The sequence below is a fragment of the Neurospora hispaniola genome, assembly GCF_033458365.1.
Source record: "Neurospora hispaniola strain FGSC 10403 chromosome Unknown B0T23scaffold_1, whole genome shotgun sequence".
In the NCBI taxonomy this organism is placed as follows: domain Eukaryota; kingdom Fungi; phylum Ascomycota; class Sordariomycetes; order Sordariales; family Sordariaceae; genus Neurospora; species Neurospora hispaniola.
In genome coordinates this window covers 414,812-430,875 of record NW_026944406.1, presented here as the reverse complement: position 1 = coordinate 430,875, position 16,064 = coordinate 414,812, and the positions used below count along the sequence as shown (strand labels likewise).

Sequence of the window (16,064 nt, the reverse complement as noted above, 5' to 3'; positions counted from 1 at the left end):
GATTCACAACAACATCCCAACATCTTGTCCCTTTCTTGTCTCCCCCTTTCCTGGCTTTCGACCTCATTAAAACTATCGCGGAGAGGAAGACGGGAGATGGTAGATGGTAGACGGAGACTGGCCCCTCCCTCTTCTCATCCAGCCAAGCCCCTAACGGTACCTACCTGACGATTTTCGGCCCCCTCCTCGGAGATTGAACCCCAGATCTGGGTCTATATCTACCCACTGTCTAATGCCTACCTATTCAGGTACCAACAAATTTCGCACGCACGAACATCCCCCCCCCCTCCCTTCTCTTAGTCGCCACATACTAGGACGGGACATCAAGAACCTCCTAAGACTACAAGGGATCTCGCCTCTATTATAATATACCTTTCTCAAAAAGTGCGGTGCTCAAGCTCTTTCACAAAGCACAAGCAGACACAATCAACACTCCACCGGTCCTTTCTTTTGTTTTCCTTTTTTTTTTTTTTTTTTTTTCCTCCCTTACCTAGCGATGTGGACGCATGCTACCTCCCCTCTCTGGGTTCGTAGTCTAGTCTCAAAGTGATTACCTACCTCTAACCAAGTGACCACCTCCTGTACTCCGCACTCCGCACTCACATTATTTTTCCCCTTCTTTCTCCTCCTCCTCACCCATCTTTCCATTAACTAACGCGTATACACCACACCACACCACACCACACCAAAGAGGCCGGGATCAATCGCCGAGCCATTCAGAAGGAAGGAGAGGGGCATCACATTTCGTACACGACTGCTGTGATCTGATGTACATGTATCATACCTATAAAGGTAGTAAAAGCTGGGTACCTCCGATGAGGTAAGTGTGGCACTTAGCCAGGCCCGCTCGGCCGTCTGTACCCTTCCCTCCCTCCCTCTCTCCGCTTGCGCGTGCTTTGGAGGGTATATGCAACGAGGGGGGAAAGCAGGGATCCAATGAGGTGAGGTGGGTAGGTAGGTAGGTCATGTCGGTAGGTACCTAGGTAATTGTATAGAAAATGCCGCTATGGAAGCTAGTCGAGTTACAATCGATGTGTTTTTGTTCACGGCAGCATCAAGCGTGCCTGTTGTTTTTTGTGTACCTACCCGGATAGGAAAAAAAGGGGTAAAGGTTGGCTTGTTGGTATTTACCTGAGTAAGTAGGTAAATGATGATAGACAGATCATCTAGAGGTAGTGTCACTAGTAGTATAGCCTAATGTATCTATGGATAGCTGAAAGAAGGTATGTACCTCTAGAGATGGAGACATAGACACTCGACACCATCTGTAGCCCACAAGCATGACATAACGTGATAGAGACGACTAGACCTCCACGTTCGATGAGACCCAAAATCTCTACCAACACTCAGCATCAATAGCATACCTACCTACCTAGAATCGAGCAAGATACACTACCCCGAGTGAGCACCCCAAAACTGGCATAAAGCGGGAGGAAACATCAACGACAGAAATGAAAGGGGTTCCGCACGGGGCTTGCTTCAGACTTGACTGGCATGTCGGAGTGTCGGAGTGTCGGAGTGTTGCTGTTGTTGATCTGGGATCGAGTCACAGCTTATGATTCCTGGGACCTGATACAGTAATGTATTTTCTTGATTGATTGATCAAGGACTGTGTACCTAGATACCCAAGGGATTGCGTACCCACGGCAAGTGCAAGCAAGCGTACCTGCAGTAATGGGCCGTGACATCGAAAAGTCCAGTCCGATTGGAGGTCAGACAAGACTCTGAGGTAGGTAGAAACGGATGCATGATTCGACATGGCAGGAAGGAAGGACTAACTTCAGTATCCACATCCTTTTTCTCTTTGTGTCTTGGTCTTGGTGAGTAGAGGTATGTAGTATGGAGATGGACATGACTGTCAGGTCTACTATCTCGCCATGACCCTGTTCGTGGATTTTTTTTCTGAGAACGATGCCGGTGATAAGGGTCCTTCGACATGCCATGTCGTAAAGCATTATGCAAAAGAAGGGAGTATTGGCAATGGCGCGACGACGGCCTTGTTCGACGGCCTTGCTCTCTTGTCCCAGCGGCCGATCGCGGCCCTCAAGGTCCTTTGAAACACCGTGGTATCAAGGAGCTTCCTAATTCGTTACTCCAATGTCCAGTGTCACAAGCATGGAACGGGTCAACAGTCTGGGGCTCGCGTATCTGTTTCTAGTGGCTGTTGCAGATCCATGTAAGCAGTCGACTTGTTTTAAGCGAGGTAGTAAATAGGTACGTAGGCTATCATGTTGTAAATACCGTGAGCGACGGCCGAGATTTCCCTTTCTTGTCACTAGTCCAGCGCCATGTTGGACACCGTGAAGAGCTAGAAGCATTCCAAGCAACAACGCCGAGGCGTTAAGCCTCACAGCGTGTGCGCCGTTAGAGCTGGAAGGTAAGTAGCCTAGGAGAGAAAGGATAAAAGGACCGACTCGACGCTGCGGAGGTCCTGCGAGTAGTAGTGTGAGCGGGCGAAGAAGATGATTGAAAGGGGCAGAGTGTCCTTTTCCTCCTGAATGCTCCTACACATGGAAATGCATGTGAATGTGGCTTTTCTTTTCGCGACCAGAACCGACCCCAGATTTTTTAGCGATCCCTTGATGATATCTCCCCCCAGGTTCATGGGGTTGGATTTCGATCCAAGGTGGAATCCATCCCCGCACCTTCCAAGAACGATGTCGCGATGAAATATGCATGGCAAGGAGAAATAGGTTACAGCCGGACCTGCATTGCAGAAAAGAGATGGAAATGCGGGGATAGCGCGGTCGGAGGTTTCATTTGATGTGATTAGGATCTTGGAATCTCGGATTGAAGAACCCTTGGACGACAAGCTTCTACACTAAAATGAAGGCTAACACTTCCAGATCTGGATATTCTCCTCGTTTACTGCGTAGTCATCGGTCCGACAGCACTGATACTACCATATGGCGACATTAGCCAAGCAACAAAGCCCTTAGAATCGACTTGCAATGAAGGAAGAAAGCAACAAAGTGACGAGAACGTGACAAGGCACAAGACCAAACTCCAGACCCTTTTCTGCGTCCCCAGGTTGTGCGATGCGACGTACGTCAACGAAGCGCGGAGTAAAAGTTTAGAATGGCCATGCAAAATACCTTTCGGCATTATTGTTTGAGAAATGAAGCCTGATTGGCTAGCCTTGGTCTTATTCAATATAGCATGCAGCAGTTGCGCGCGGAGCACCGCAGGAGAAAGTGGTCATGAACGGCTTGTGAATGGTCATGGGTGTGAAAATGGGACAGGGGAGAAGCGGCACGGCAGAGGTTACAGATGTGTGTGTGTGTGTGCGGCCTCTTCACTTAAGCGAGCTGACGTCTTTCTCGCTTCCCCGCAACCAAATCATGAAGTCTGGGGAAATCCCTAAACAGGAAGTCTCGAGATAACAGGGGAAGAAACATTTGTCCGGAGACTTCCGCGATACCGGGAAAAGACGGCAGACGTTGTTGATGGAGTGACGGAACCGATGCCGTGATGGTGTGAACAAAGTGATCCCGGTTCCGATCGAGGAAAATATCCGACGGAGACAGCCGGATGGGCCGTCGTCCGATGTCACTTGTCCGGAAACCGGGTGTCAACCTGGAGATGCTGGTGGATGATGAATTGCGCCCTACTGTGGGAGTCCAAAGACAAGAGTTTCATCCACTGTGTACTGAACAAGAACAGGAGACACTGTCTGAACAAGGCTGCAAAATTGGTAGGGTGGCGTTGCAAGGACATGCAAGGCTGATCAGCCCTGTCGATATTGAGTTGCCCCTTTCCCGAGTGTCGGCGCCCGAAACATGTCGGATATCTGCTGCTTGTCAGTTTTCTGGCACCGAAATCTGGAGATTTGGAATGTGGGAATCCGGGGTATCGTAACTGAAGGCAACAGCAATGGTCTGATGCTTTCTGTTCCAAGAAAGGTTAACACCGCATTGTGGTTTGCTGCAAGTACATACATGCCGACAGCCTCATCGGACCGACTGTGGAGACGTGAGGGTCCCTGAGACAGCGGATATCCAATTGGTCCCTGGACTACTGAGCTCTCCGCATTCTCACGCAGCCATACCCATGCTCCCACCCATTTCGAGAACTTTGTTGAACAATGACCCTTGGCTCAGTGACTGGTGGTCCTTGGCGCCCAGCCCCGTGTGCGTGACGCCTGATTCTTTTCGCGACAAATGTTATGTAATGTCCACTTTTCTTGAGACGGCCTTTCCGTGTTCCGAAGGTCGGCAGGCTTCTCCGTTTGGGGTACGGTCCATGGTCCAGTCTTGGGGAGTTCACCAGTATCTGCGCTGCGTCAGACTGAGTGGTTTGGTCTCAGTGTCTCACACAACGGTGCTGACAGAAAGCTTGTCAAGCCGTTGACCATGGTCGCACCATTGTGCATTGCCAGGGGATCTCCAAAAACCGGGGAAGGAAGAAAGCGGTGGTGCGTTGGCTGCCTGGGGATGGATTCCATGAGGACGGGATGGTGATTCCACAGCGTGCACTTTACAGATGGATCCCACGGATTGCCCAATCCGAACGACGGTGAGACAGGACAGGGCAAATGAAACGCTGTCCTTCTGTCCATCCTTGTGGGCGGGTGTCCAACGTAAAGGTCTTGCCCTGGAACACGATGGGCTCCCGTCACGGAAAGGCTCGCTCGTCGTTCAACTCAACCTGTAACAGCAGTGTGCACGCGAACGTTGGGGTTTGACATGTCTCGCAACACCTATGGCATCTCCTCGTGTGCTGGTGAAATGAAACTAGACTGGACTAGCCTGGAAAAGTGCGGAGAGCGTTATTTTGGCCTCGCACATCTCGCAGCGTGCCATACCTGAACGAGTAAAGCCAGGGGGTTGTGTGGGAGAGACGATGTGGGTGAGGTGCCAGCTGAGAAAAAGCTTGGCTGGCTTGGCTGGGATGAGAGAGGGGAGAAACAGAGGGGCGCGAAAACCGGATGGGTGGAATCGATGGAAATGGAAGGGACGGCATCGTCAACGGCGCACCATCTGACAAGTGACACGACTATCACTGGACAGCGGTGATAAGTAGGTAGCCTTGCGCGGTTGCGAGTGAATTGCTGACTTGGGAAATGAAATCCGGGGTAATCATGGAGAACAGGAAATGCAAGAGTTGCGTTGGTTGCGTGGATGGAAAGTGGCCTGTCACCGTTCCACTCGCAAAAAGTGTGAACTGGAGAGAGACGAAGGAGGGAGACGAGCGACGGAAGCAGCCGAGAATCCAGTGGAGACTGCGAACTGCAGGAATTCCAGGGATTCTGCCTTCTGATTGGCGCATCAGCTAAGCAACCAGTTCTTTCCCAAAATGCACGCACCACCCCAGTCCCAGGCAATTGCAGTCCACTTTGCTGGCTTCACCACCAAGATCAGGCAAGAGCTAGACAGCCCTCTTTTTCCCTCCCACTTGCCCATCAACTTACGACGGCGTTAATCCGTCAAGGGATGCGGCACGACAATATCCGATTTCAGTCGGAAAAGAGGAATTCGGTAAAGTTCAGGGAATCAGCAAATTTCCAGGACAATAGTGGGCTCGCCTTCGTATACTGGCGCCGTTGCTGCGATCGAGATTCACGATATCGAATCGACCAAAATGATGTGGCTTTTTTGTTGTTCAGATACGTGATGAGCTGAACCCAGCAGTCGCTAATACGCATGCTCAATGGCAAGACATTGGCTTTGATTAGGGGTTCGCATATCCATTGCATCACCATCCCTTTTTTGTTCTGACCCAAGCAGAAGGACGGACAGCCACGCTAGACGACGGGTTCCTGAACCACCTTGACCACGGGCAGTTCTTTGTGTATAGCGTCTCATTTCCACCATGCACCGTGGTACAATGCATCTCCTCTCAAGATTCATTCATTCCCGCTAGTCTTACAGAGAAGCCAACTGGCGCGGTCGTGACCTGAACAAACATGAGGCTCTACTGTGTGTTCTTGACTTGCCAGACGGAGCATGATGCCGTTCCTCCAGCCCGAACCCCGAAGAAACCCGACTGACTGCAAGGCTTACGATCGATGGTTGATGGAATACGGCACCTCCGCTCTGCATGAACAACCCGTGCTGGCAGTTTGATGATGGGCATCAACCACGGTCCCTCAATCACCATGAACGATGCCCGTTTGGGACATCCGACGAGCAAGTGAGGTCTGAACCATTGGCTGCACAGACATGAAGTGGAAATAGCTTGCAAAGCAGAGAAGTGGAAGTTGTGCAAAAGGCCAAATTAACCCACCCAACAGGGGGCCTTGACTTGGTTTAACCCGTCGTTCATCTCCTGACGCCAAGACCCACCATGGGCGCTGCTCCACACCGTTCCTGCCAATCCTAGTGTAGATGCCGCCTCAGCCTGCCTCACTCCTTGAGGTACAAGACAAGGCACGATACAAGCTCCGACTGCACACTACTGCAGGCGGCAGAGGTAGCTGCTGCACTCGAGAACCTCCCGCTCCCGTCTTCTTGTGCAGTGCCTGATGGAGCCCGTCCGTCGCCCGCCGCTGATGTCTGCGGGTGCCTGGTCCTGGCTTTCCCAGTTTCATGCTATCCACTCTTTCGCTTCTCTTTTGTCGCCCTCATGTCCACTCACGCACTCCCCTTTGCGCTGATCTCCCTTTTGCCCTCTCCACCAGTCCACCTGTCCAGTCCACCGGCCGCGCCTCAGCTTTCTTCAGTCCAGAGGGGAAAAAAAACAGAGATTTTATCTCTGTTCACCGCACTCGAGACCCGTGCATTGCGACACTTCGCAAAGACGCGCGCGAGTCATTGCCTAACTCCAACCCTTCGAGAAGCCTTCCTTTTTGCCGGAGCTGTTTCCGCGACCACATTAATTGTCTGTTTGTTTTTGTTCGGGTTTCCCCATTGCCCGTGCATTTTTGTTGCTCTGGAAGCCACTCACTGCAAAGGAAGGGAGGAAGCAGCAGCAACAGCAGCAACAGCATCAGCAGCAAAACAAAGAAAAGAAAGAGTAGGAAGAAGGACTGGACGGAAAAAACCAGACGAACGAAACGAGGGAAAAAGAACGAACCACGGTTCATCAAAGTCCCGTGCTCTTCTTACCTACACTACGGTACCGCCCGGCCCAAAGCACACACGCACGGCACACACCCGACGCCAGCACTGAAGACGCATCGAAAAGCCCCCCCAGCAGCACTACCTTACCCTGAGGCGCCCCAAAACCCAAAAAGCAGCCAGCCGGCACCCAGAAAACACACGCCAACTTCTCCAACCGACCGACCATCCCAACAACTTACCTTACCATCCCATCCCATCCCATCCTCCCGGCACCCTCCTCCACACAAACCTCGTGCGACGGGCCGATTCAACCCCAGACTGCATGCGATTGACTCTGGAGAGTCTCCACGATCCCGCTTAGCTGCCCCAGATCATCTACAACCTTATTGTTTCTTTTTCTCAAATAGAGCCGCATGTGTCGGCGCTGGCCTGAAGCATAGCACAATTTCGCATCCAGTCTAGCTAGCCCGTCTAGCCAAAAGCGACCTTGTTCTTCCCTTGTCCACGGCCCACGCTGCAACCAACTGCACCTCCAAACGAGGAACCGCGATAACATCATACATACCCACATCGATACCTACATACATACCTCCTGATCCTTCCGTCCAAACAAACAGCACACTTGCATCTCGTCCCATCTTTACACTATACAAGGGGTCCACCGGTGCCACCAAGGGCCGCTGCCACGGACACCGCACGACCGCTACCTACTAAAAAAGGCCGTCCGCGTACCTTGCCTTGCACCGACCAGTAACACGACGGACGACACCAAGGTGGGCTTCTAACACATCGCCATGTCCACCGCCGTCAAACGCGCGTGCGATGCCTGTCATCGTCGCAAGGTCAAGTGTGATGGCATCAATCCGTGTCGAAATTGCCACGCCTCGCAGTTGACCTGCACCTACAATGCCATCCCCCAGAAGAAGGGCCCCAAGGGCTCGCGCGCAAAGGTCATCAGCGAACTGCGCGAAACACAGCGACAAACAAGTCTCTCCGCCAAGGTCCAGAACCGCCTGAATGGCATCAACAGCCCGCCTTCGAGCCCGAACCTGGCCCCGACCCCCGGCCTCCTCACAAGCGATATGGTCAAGGAATGCATAGATTTCTTTTTCACCAACATGTACACATCGATGCCCATCCTAAATCGCCAGCGACTCGAGCAGCAAGCCCTCTACGTCGATCAGAGTGTCGACACGTACTGCGTACTTACGGCCCTATGCGCCTTCATGTTCCTGCAGCCCGGCATGCCCATGCCTGGTGGCGATCCCTACAGCTTCGAGAACATGCCTGGAGCCAACATTGTTTCGAGCACGCTACTGCTGGAGGAGACGCTTCGTGTCCGCAAGGCTTTCGAATATTCCGACAACCCGAGCCTCAACACGTTAGTCACCAGCTACTTCCTCTTTGCGTGTTTCCACGGCCTCGACATGCACGAAAAGGCCTGGTTCCATCTGCGCGAGGTCACAACAATGGCGCACATTGCTGGGATGAACAAGGAGGACACGTACTCGCAAACGCAGTACGACATTATCGAGTCGTCTCGTCGCAGACGGTTGTACTGGCTTCTTTTTGCCACGGAGAGGTGTGTCTTTACCCCCACGCCATTCGTCCTACGTTGCCTCAAGCTAATTGATCCTGTCTAGAGCCTATGCCCTGCAACGACGTCGGCCCTTGACCCTTGAGGCGACCATCAACCCTCCTACCATCAACGATGACAACACTGAACTGCTGCCCCATCAGCTCAACGGTTTCTTCCAAAAGGTCAACCTATTCCGGGCCTTTGACAACACCCTTCTCCCTCTTTGGAACAAGACGAGAGACGAGTGCGCCAGCTACTTCAGCGGGCTACAAAAGAGCTTTGATGACATTCTCCCGGGATATCTCCGCGACGAGGACAACCAGCTCAATGAGATGCAGATGAACCAGCAGTGGCTCAAGAACACGTCATGGCAGTTGACGGTGGCGAGCGGAAACAGCACAGAGGCCGGTCTTCCTTACCCATATCCGGTTGATATCGCGAACGACTTGCTTCCCATGGTCGCCAATTTCCCTGGTAACCTCGGTCTTCCTGGCTTGACCTTGATCGAGAAGCTTCTCGGCATTACCTGCACTCTTACCGACGTGCTTTCCAACCAGCCATCGAGGCGGATCCCCTTCAAGGTGGGCCCTCGTGAGCAGCTCCACCAGGTCTTGAACGTTCTTTCGGTGCTTCGCTCTGGTGATCACCGATTCCTGCCGCTTCTTCTCGGCAAGGTCCACGACTTCATCCCTACGCTGGCGAACCCGATGCTCCAGTTTGCACCCGAGCAGCCCAACCTTGGCCTGCCTCCTTGCAACATTGACATCTTTGATGGATTTGGCAACGCTGGCATGGGTCAGCCTGCATGCTTTGATTACGACGACAACAAATTCAGTCTTCCTCGCATGGATGAGTTGAGCAATGACTCTGGAAGCCCTCACGGAGGACATTCCAACAACGACATGAGCTCTCCATATGGCAACTCCCCTTCCATCATGTCTCCAACCGGTCAGATGGACATGCACCATGGCCTCCCTGCCGAGTTCACCACATTACCCGAGATGGTGATGAGCCCAACAAGCCACGCGCCACCAACAACACTAGGTGCGCCCAGTAGCATGACCGGTCAGCAGTCGCATCATGGTCACCACCCATCAATACCCGCCTTTGCCAATATCAACCAGATGCAAGGGATGAACACGGGGAACATCACTTCGGCTCCAAACCTATCAATGCCGCAACCAATACGCATGGGCCAGGGGATTAATTCTGGGATAAATAATGGCATGGACAGCGGTATCGGCAGCGGCTTGAACAATCCCCTGGATCACCAAGCCATGAACATGAGCAGGCCACCACCTCCCCAACGAGCATCTCTCTCTATGGGACCAGGACCTGGGCAACCAGGAGGGCCACAGCAAATACGAACCGTGGGAGACTTCCAAGCACTGCAACGAGCGAACACGGAAATGCCAATGGGCGGGACAATGGATTCTCTGAGGATAAACACCCACTCAATCGGCGGGAACCCAATGGATTACAACTCATTACAGCAGCAGCAGGTCCAGCATAGGTAGCAACGCTAGAACTGGGGAAGCCGGGGAGGCTTGAATTTTCTTCGTATCTACTCTGCTTTACTGTCTAATCATTGCGAATCAAGCAACGCTTGACTGTTTTCGGGTCTTTTCTCTCCTTTGTTGTTATTGTTGTTTCTACTTGACTACACACATACACGCACGCACGGCGCTCAGGTACATGCCTACACATTGCTAGTCATTCAAGCCTAGGGCTGCTTGTTTTCTATGTCATTGACTACTCAAGGCGTTCAAAAAGGGTGTTTGGATCATTTGGCTTCTTGCACAAGGTATTGTTTCCAAGCAACGGTGGATTGTATGTTGAAATTGGTGGTAATGGTGTGGGGGAGGGGGGCTTTTTGACATTTTTTCAACATTTGGCTTTCCGAGGTGTAAAAAGGCGAAATAAGTGGGAAGCGAACAAAAGCCCAAATACGTGTAGACATTGGATTTATGGATTTTTGAATGGTTGTACGGGTATCTGGATGTATGAAGTATTTGATAGCTGGAAAAGGGAAAGGAATCTTTATTGCTTGGTGTATTTGTTTGTTTATATTTGGGTTTTTATACGATTCTATAGGAATTGGCTGGATAAAATTTGATCACCTCTCTATGTCTTGCAATTATCAATACCACCAGATCAAAGAAAAGCAAGTACACAAGGTAAGCAGCCTTAACCAAACTGCCTTAGGCCCTGATCGGCATCCTACACACCCACCTCGTGCAGAGGCAAAAGTTGGCTTTTTGACCGCTAAGATCGATTTTAGAAACAGACTTGACTAGATTTGGCAGCATTTTCACACCAAAAGCTATTCTGACGAATTTCTATACGAACTAGGGTACTAAATTTCGTACCACGCTAATACAGCGCCCATCACCTTCCAGTATAGGTTAGATATCTCTACTTTTTTATAGTGTTGAGTACTCTACACGCGTAATTCTACTAGAATTAAAAATAGTCTCTAGACTAGTATTTTTAAATTTGTATAGACTATTCGTATAGATTAGCGCGTATAGATAGTATAAAATAATGAAAATCTAATTAAGTTAGTATAGTTCTAGGGTATAAATGAGGTTTTGTTGTATTTTGGGATTTCTCGTTGTAGGATGTTAGAAATAATGGTCTATTATAATTCTTATATAAATTAATTATTTAAATTCTATTATATAAATTGATATAGATAGTATTAATTAAGTTATTTTTGCTATAGTTGTAGCGAATATTATTTATATTCTCTTTAGTACTAGAAAAGATTGTAAGCCGCCTATTCCTATATACCCGGGTAGTTTAATATATATTAAAAAGTTAGCCGATACTATATATTATAGATTTGAGATTTAATTTAAAGACTTCTTTCGTATAGATTGATATACTTTCAATATGCTAGTTATTTAGTTTTAATTTGATAGTTTAAAGGTTATTAAGTATTAGATTATATATTAGAAGGCGATGGTAATATTATATATATTAGTTTACGCTGAATTATAGTGAATTATTGCTTATAAATTTTAAATAAATTAGAATACTATAAATATTATCGTTATAGAGCTATTATTTAAATTGGTTTTTCTCTATTAAGAGTTTATAAGGTTATTAGACGATGATTATTTAAATTTAGATATTAAATTAGACCTAATTCTTAATTTTTTTAATGGCTATATTAGTGTTATCGATGGGACTTACGTTGCTGCCTACGTACCGTTATAATAGTAATAGAGATATTGTAATTAAAAAAGCAACTTTATATAGAACGTTTTCGTTGCTGTGAAGTTCGATTATACCTTTACGTATGTGTTGGCGGGAGTAAAAGGGTCTTTAAATAATATTTTGCTATATATTTACGTGTTCGGGAGATCTTTTTATATATTAAAATTATAATATTACGTAATAGATACGGGGTTTAGGACTAAATTAGGGATTATAATTCCCTATTTAAATATTAAATAGTATTTATAAGATTGGAGAAATATAGATAAACCCCTAGAAATAGTAAAGGAATTATATAATTTATATTATATTCGTATCCGTATTATCGTTGAATAAATCTTTAATTTTATAAAGAGAAGGTAGAAAATTGTACGGATCGCGCCTATCGAATATTCTATAAAAAAATAAGTTTAAATTATATACGCGGTAATTAGGCTTTATAATTTTATTATTATATATTCGAAGAAGGAAATAAGAGTATTAATATTAATTGAAGAGGAAATAATAAAAATAGCGTACCAGCGAACGAAGGAGGTAGTAAAGGGTATTTATTTTAGAGAAACTCTATTCGCACGGGGAAGAAACTCTATTCACACGGGGATCCACCTTTTTACTTATATATAACCCTAACCCTCTTAACTCTGTTACGGGGCGCGAGTAAGTACTAAGGTAAGACTTTGATTGTTGTGCGAGGAATAGGAAGAGAATCCTATACGCGTATAAGAATTATGTAGGGCACACGTGGGTCCAGTACACGGACTACAGCACGTATATACGTAACTATTATACTGTACTTAGACAATTGCAAATTGGCTGTACTACTATAGTATAGCACCCATCTATATATAAGAATATAGTAGTAATACCTATAATACTACCCTCCCTCAAAACGAAGCTCCTACTCGAAAAATCCGTTATTATTAATAAAATAAGCCCTCCCGACCCTTCCTATAGCTACGTCCAATTAGGTGCCGGTAAAAATTTCGCTAAGACGGGAGGCTACTTAGTACTCGAATTCCCGCTTAAAAGTGAAATACTAGCCAAAATATCGCTAAATCCGACCCTTCTACTATAAGAATTATTATTACCCTTAATAATCTATCGGCACGCCGGGAACCAGCTCAAAATACTCCAATTATTGTATATAAAAGACCTCAACGACTCTTACTATTACTAGCCCTACCGAGGGTACTATAGGGACGTCCGTAGTATAGCGGTTTATATAGGACGCCCGTAACCGCTATTAGTATAAATCTAGAAAACTCGTATATTCAACTCCCTACTTATACTTTATCTTTTCTTTAAACGCTTAATTATTATACTATTAACCTTAAAAACTCTTAGATTCCTCTTATTTTTAAATTTTAATATTAACTATATATATAACCAATTTAGGGAATAGGAGACGTAAAACCGCTGTAAAACGTACTATCTCTTAATACTATTAATAATTACTCTATAAAAGAATATACTATAAAGTATTTAATTAGGGTATATAAAATAAATCGAACTAAACTCCTTTCTTTTTACTTTTTCCCACATACCTATCGCCTTTTAATTAAAAGATTACTTATTATTCAATCTTATATTCCTTTTTATTTACCAATTATCCGCTACTAGTACTACCGTAACCGGAAATTAAAATTACACTTCGTCCTTTTAAATTATCTTTATCTTTTACTATATTTTCTACCCTTTTTTAAAATTTAGGTAGGGAGGGCCGAATTCTAAATATTAATTATAAAATTCCTAAATTAATTCCTAATAACCGTCGAAGTTTTTAATAAACTATTAATCTAATAAGTAATATAACTATTTCACTAAATACTTCTAAGAACTATCGACTTTTTAATAATCTAATAATTCCTCGAATTCCTACTATCTATCTTCTTTAAAATTATCCATCCTAATAATAATTATATCTTCATTTATTCTAACGTCTATTATTAATTTTCTTTAACCCGGGAGCCCCTTAATGTAAAATTTAATACAGAATATATTAATAATATAAATAACCTTTATATTTTACGGTAGGGCAAATTCTACCGTATATAAACTAGCCTTTATAATACAAAACGGGCCTTCGAACCGCAGCGCCAGCTTATTATATAAGCGCCCTATTGTGTAATTAATTATATTAAACATTACCTCATCGCCTACTTTATACTTAGGAACATCCGTACGTTTCTTATTTACAGCTACCTCATAACGTTCCTATATTTATAAAAAAGAAATTTTAATAAAATCCTAAACTTCCTTAAACTATATAACTAACTAGTTAATATTAAAGATCTATTTTTATTATATATCCGTAACCTCTAATAATAATAGAATAATAGGCTCTATACCTATTCTAGGGTAAAACCTATAATTAATAAAAAATAAAATAACCCCTATTAACGCTAACTTAAAATTATTCCCTTAAAATTCAATTAAAGGTAATTAATCTACCCAATTGTTTTATACCCAATTAATAAACATTCGTAAATACTATTCCATCTCAATATTAATCCTCTTAGTTTACCTATTTATTTCTTTATAGTAGAGCGTAGAGAACTTTAATTTAATACTTAATTATTACAATAATTACTTCTAAAAAACCAATACGAATTAGATACCCCTATTAAAAATAATAATATTTAGGAATCTATAGAACGTATAAATATAATTAATAAACTTTTCTATTAATTTTCCTGTTAATAGCCCCTCTATCGGAATAAAGTACCGCATCTTTGTAAATCTATCTACTATAATTAATATATATTTATACTTAGTACCCTTACTAATCCGCTATAATTTAGGAAATAGAGTAATATAATTTATAGAAATATTTCTTTATAAAGTGTAAAGAATTAGTAAAAATTTAAAGAAACCTATTAATAACGTTCTAATAACTTTAGTTTTATTATATAAAATATAAGTTTTATAATATATATTAATTACTATAACTATCCCTAGCTAGTAATAATAATATATTAAAACTACTATTTTATTTCTACCCGGGTAACCTCCTTATACTAAAGAGTAGATACAATAAATTAATTTTAATTAAACTTTCTCATTGTCCAATAGGATTACTAATCTATTTCAGAATATTACCCTCTTATTAACTATATAGTATTCAGCGAAGGGGATCTTTAACTTTACTTTTAAATACTTTAGCCACCACCCTCCCAATTTAATAACTTCGCGGATATTAACTATTATTAAAAAATTTATATATACCCAATTTACTAAATTATCTATATAAATACCTACCTCATTATCCTCCTCAAAACTATCTTCCAACATACAAATTATAAAGGGAGCCCCCTCTTCCAATATTATATTTATTACAAAACCTTCGCTATTGGTATCTATTAACCAATTATCTCCGAAGAACTCCTCATCGAAATAATTAAAGTCAATCAATAACTTCTATCTAACCTTCAACCTATTATTTATCTCATTTCTAAAAATATATTCGGGCTTCCTACTTAAAGCATTAAATCGAACGTTAATTAACCCCAACCGGTACTTAATTATAAAATTAAACTTTAAAAGAAATTTAAACTACCGTATATACCTTAATATAAATTTCTTTATAATCCTAAACATTTTTAAATTCTTATAGTTTGTAATAATTTCGAAGGGTTAAATAGCGTCCTTTAATTCGGGCTTCTATTCTTCTAAAACTTTAATTACTACTAACAATTCTTTATTATAAATATTATAATTATATTTAGCCGCCGAATATTTAATAAAAAAGTAAATTACGGGGTAAAGTTCACTATTATATATTTAGGAGAATATACCTTCTAATAATTAATTTAAAATATCGACTTTAATAACGGTTAATTTCTCCCAATTATAGATTTTTAGTACCGGAGCGGATATAAAAGCTATCTTTAAAACCTCAAAAACGTTATCCTATTCTTTATCCTACCTCTAATCAATAATCTTCTTTATAAATTCGTATAATAATTTTCCTATCCGGGAAAAACTAGCAATAAACCTTCTATAAAAATTTATAAAACCAAAAAAATATTATAACTAACGTCGGCTCTTTAGAACTTCCTACTTAGTAATAGCTTCTATCTTTTTAAGGTCTATTTCAATACTACTCGGAATAATAATAAGTTTTAAATATTTAATCCTTTATATATAGAATTCGCACTTATTAATATTAATCTATAAACCAGTATCAATTAATTATTAAAGGACCTCCCAAATATATTTTACATAATCTTCGTAGGTTTCTAAAAAGATAAATACATTATCTA

The 16,064-nt window shown here is 43.8% G+C and overlaps 1 protein-coding gene across 1 annotated transcript; it reads left to right on the top strand.

Moving 5' to 3' along the window:
• The first annotated feature begins 7,629 nt into the window (after positions 1-7,629).
• Positions 7,630-10,230, top strand: B0T23DRAFT_2029 (uncharacterized protein). The gene is made up of 2 exons (XM_062833415.1): positions 7,630-8,583; positions 8,645-10,230. The coding sequence occupies exons 1-2, from the start codon at positions 7,796-7,798 to the stop codon at positions 10,095-10,097; spliced, it is 2,241 nt and encodes a 746-aa protein (XP_062696446.1). The 5' UTR covers positions 7,630-7,795; the 3' UTR covers positions 10,098-10,230.
• The last annotated feature ends 5,834 nt before the right edge of the window (positions 10,231-16,064 follow it).

What these genes read in the sequence shown, in the direction of transcription:
- B0T23DRAFT_2029 (XM_062833415.1), top strand. Translation starts at nt 7,796, where the DNA reads ATGTCCACCGCCGTCAAACGCGCGTGCGATGCCTGTCATCGTCGCAAG. An exon ending in CTTCTTTTTGCCACGGAGAG is followed by an intron (nt 8,584 to 8,644) that starts GTGTGTCTTTAC and finishes GATCCTGTCTAG; the next exon opens with AGCCTATGCCCTGCAACGAC.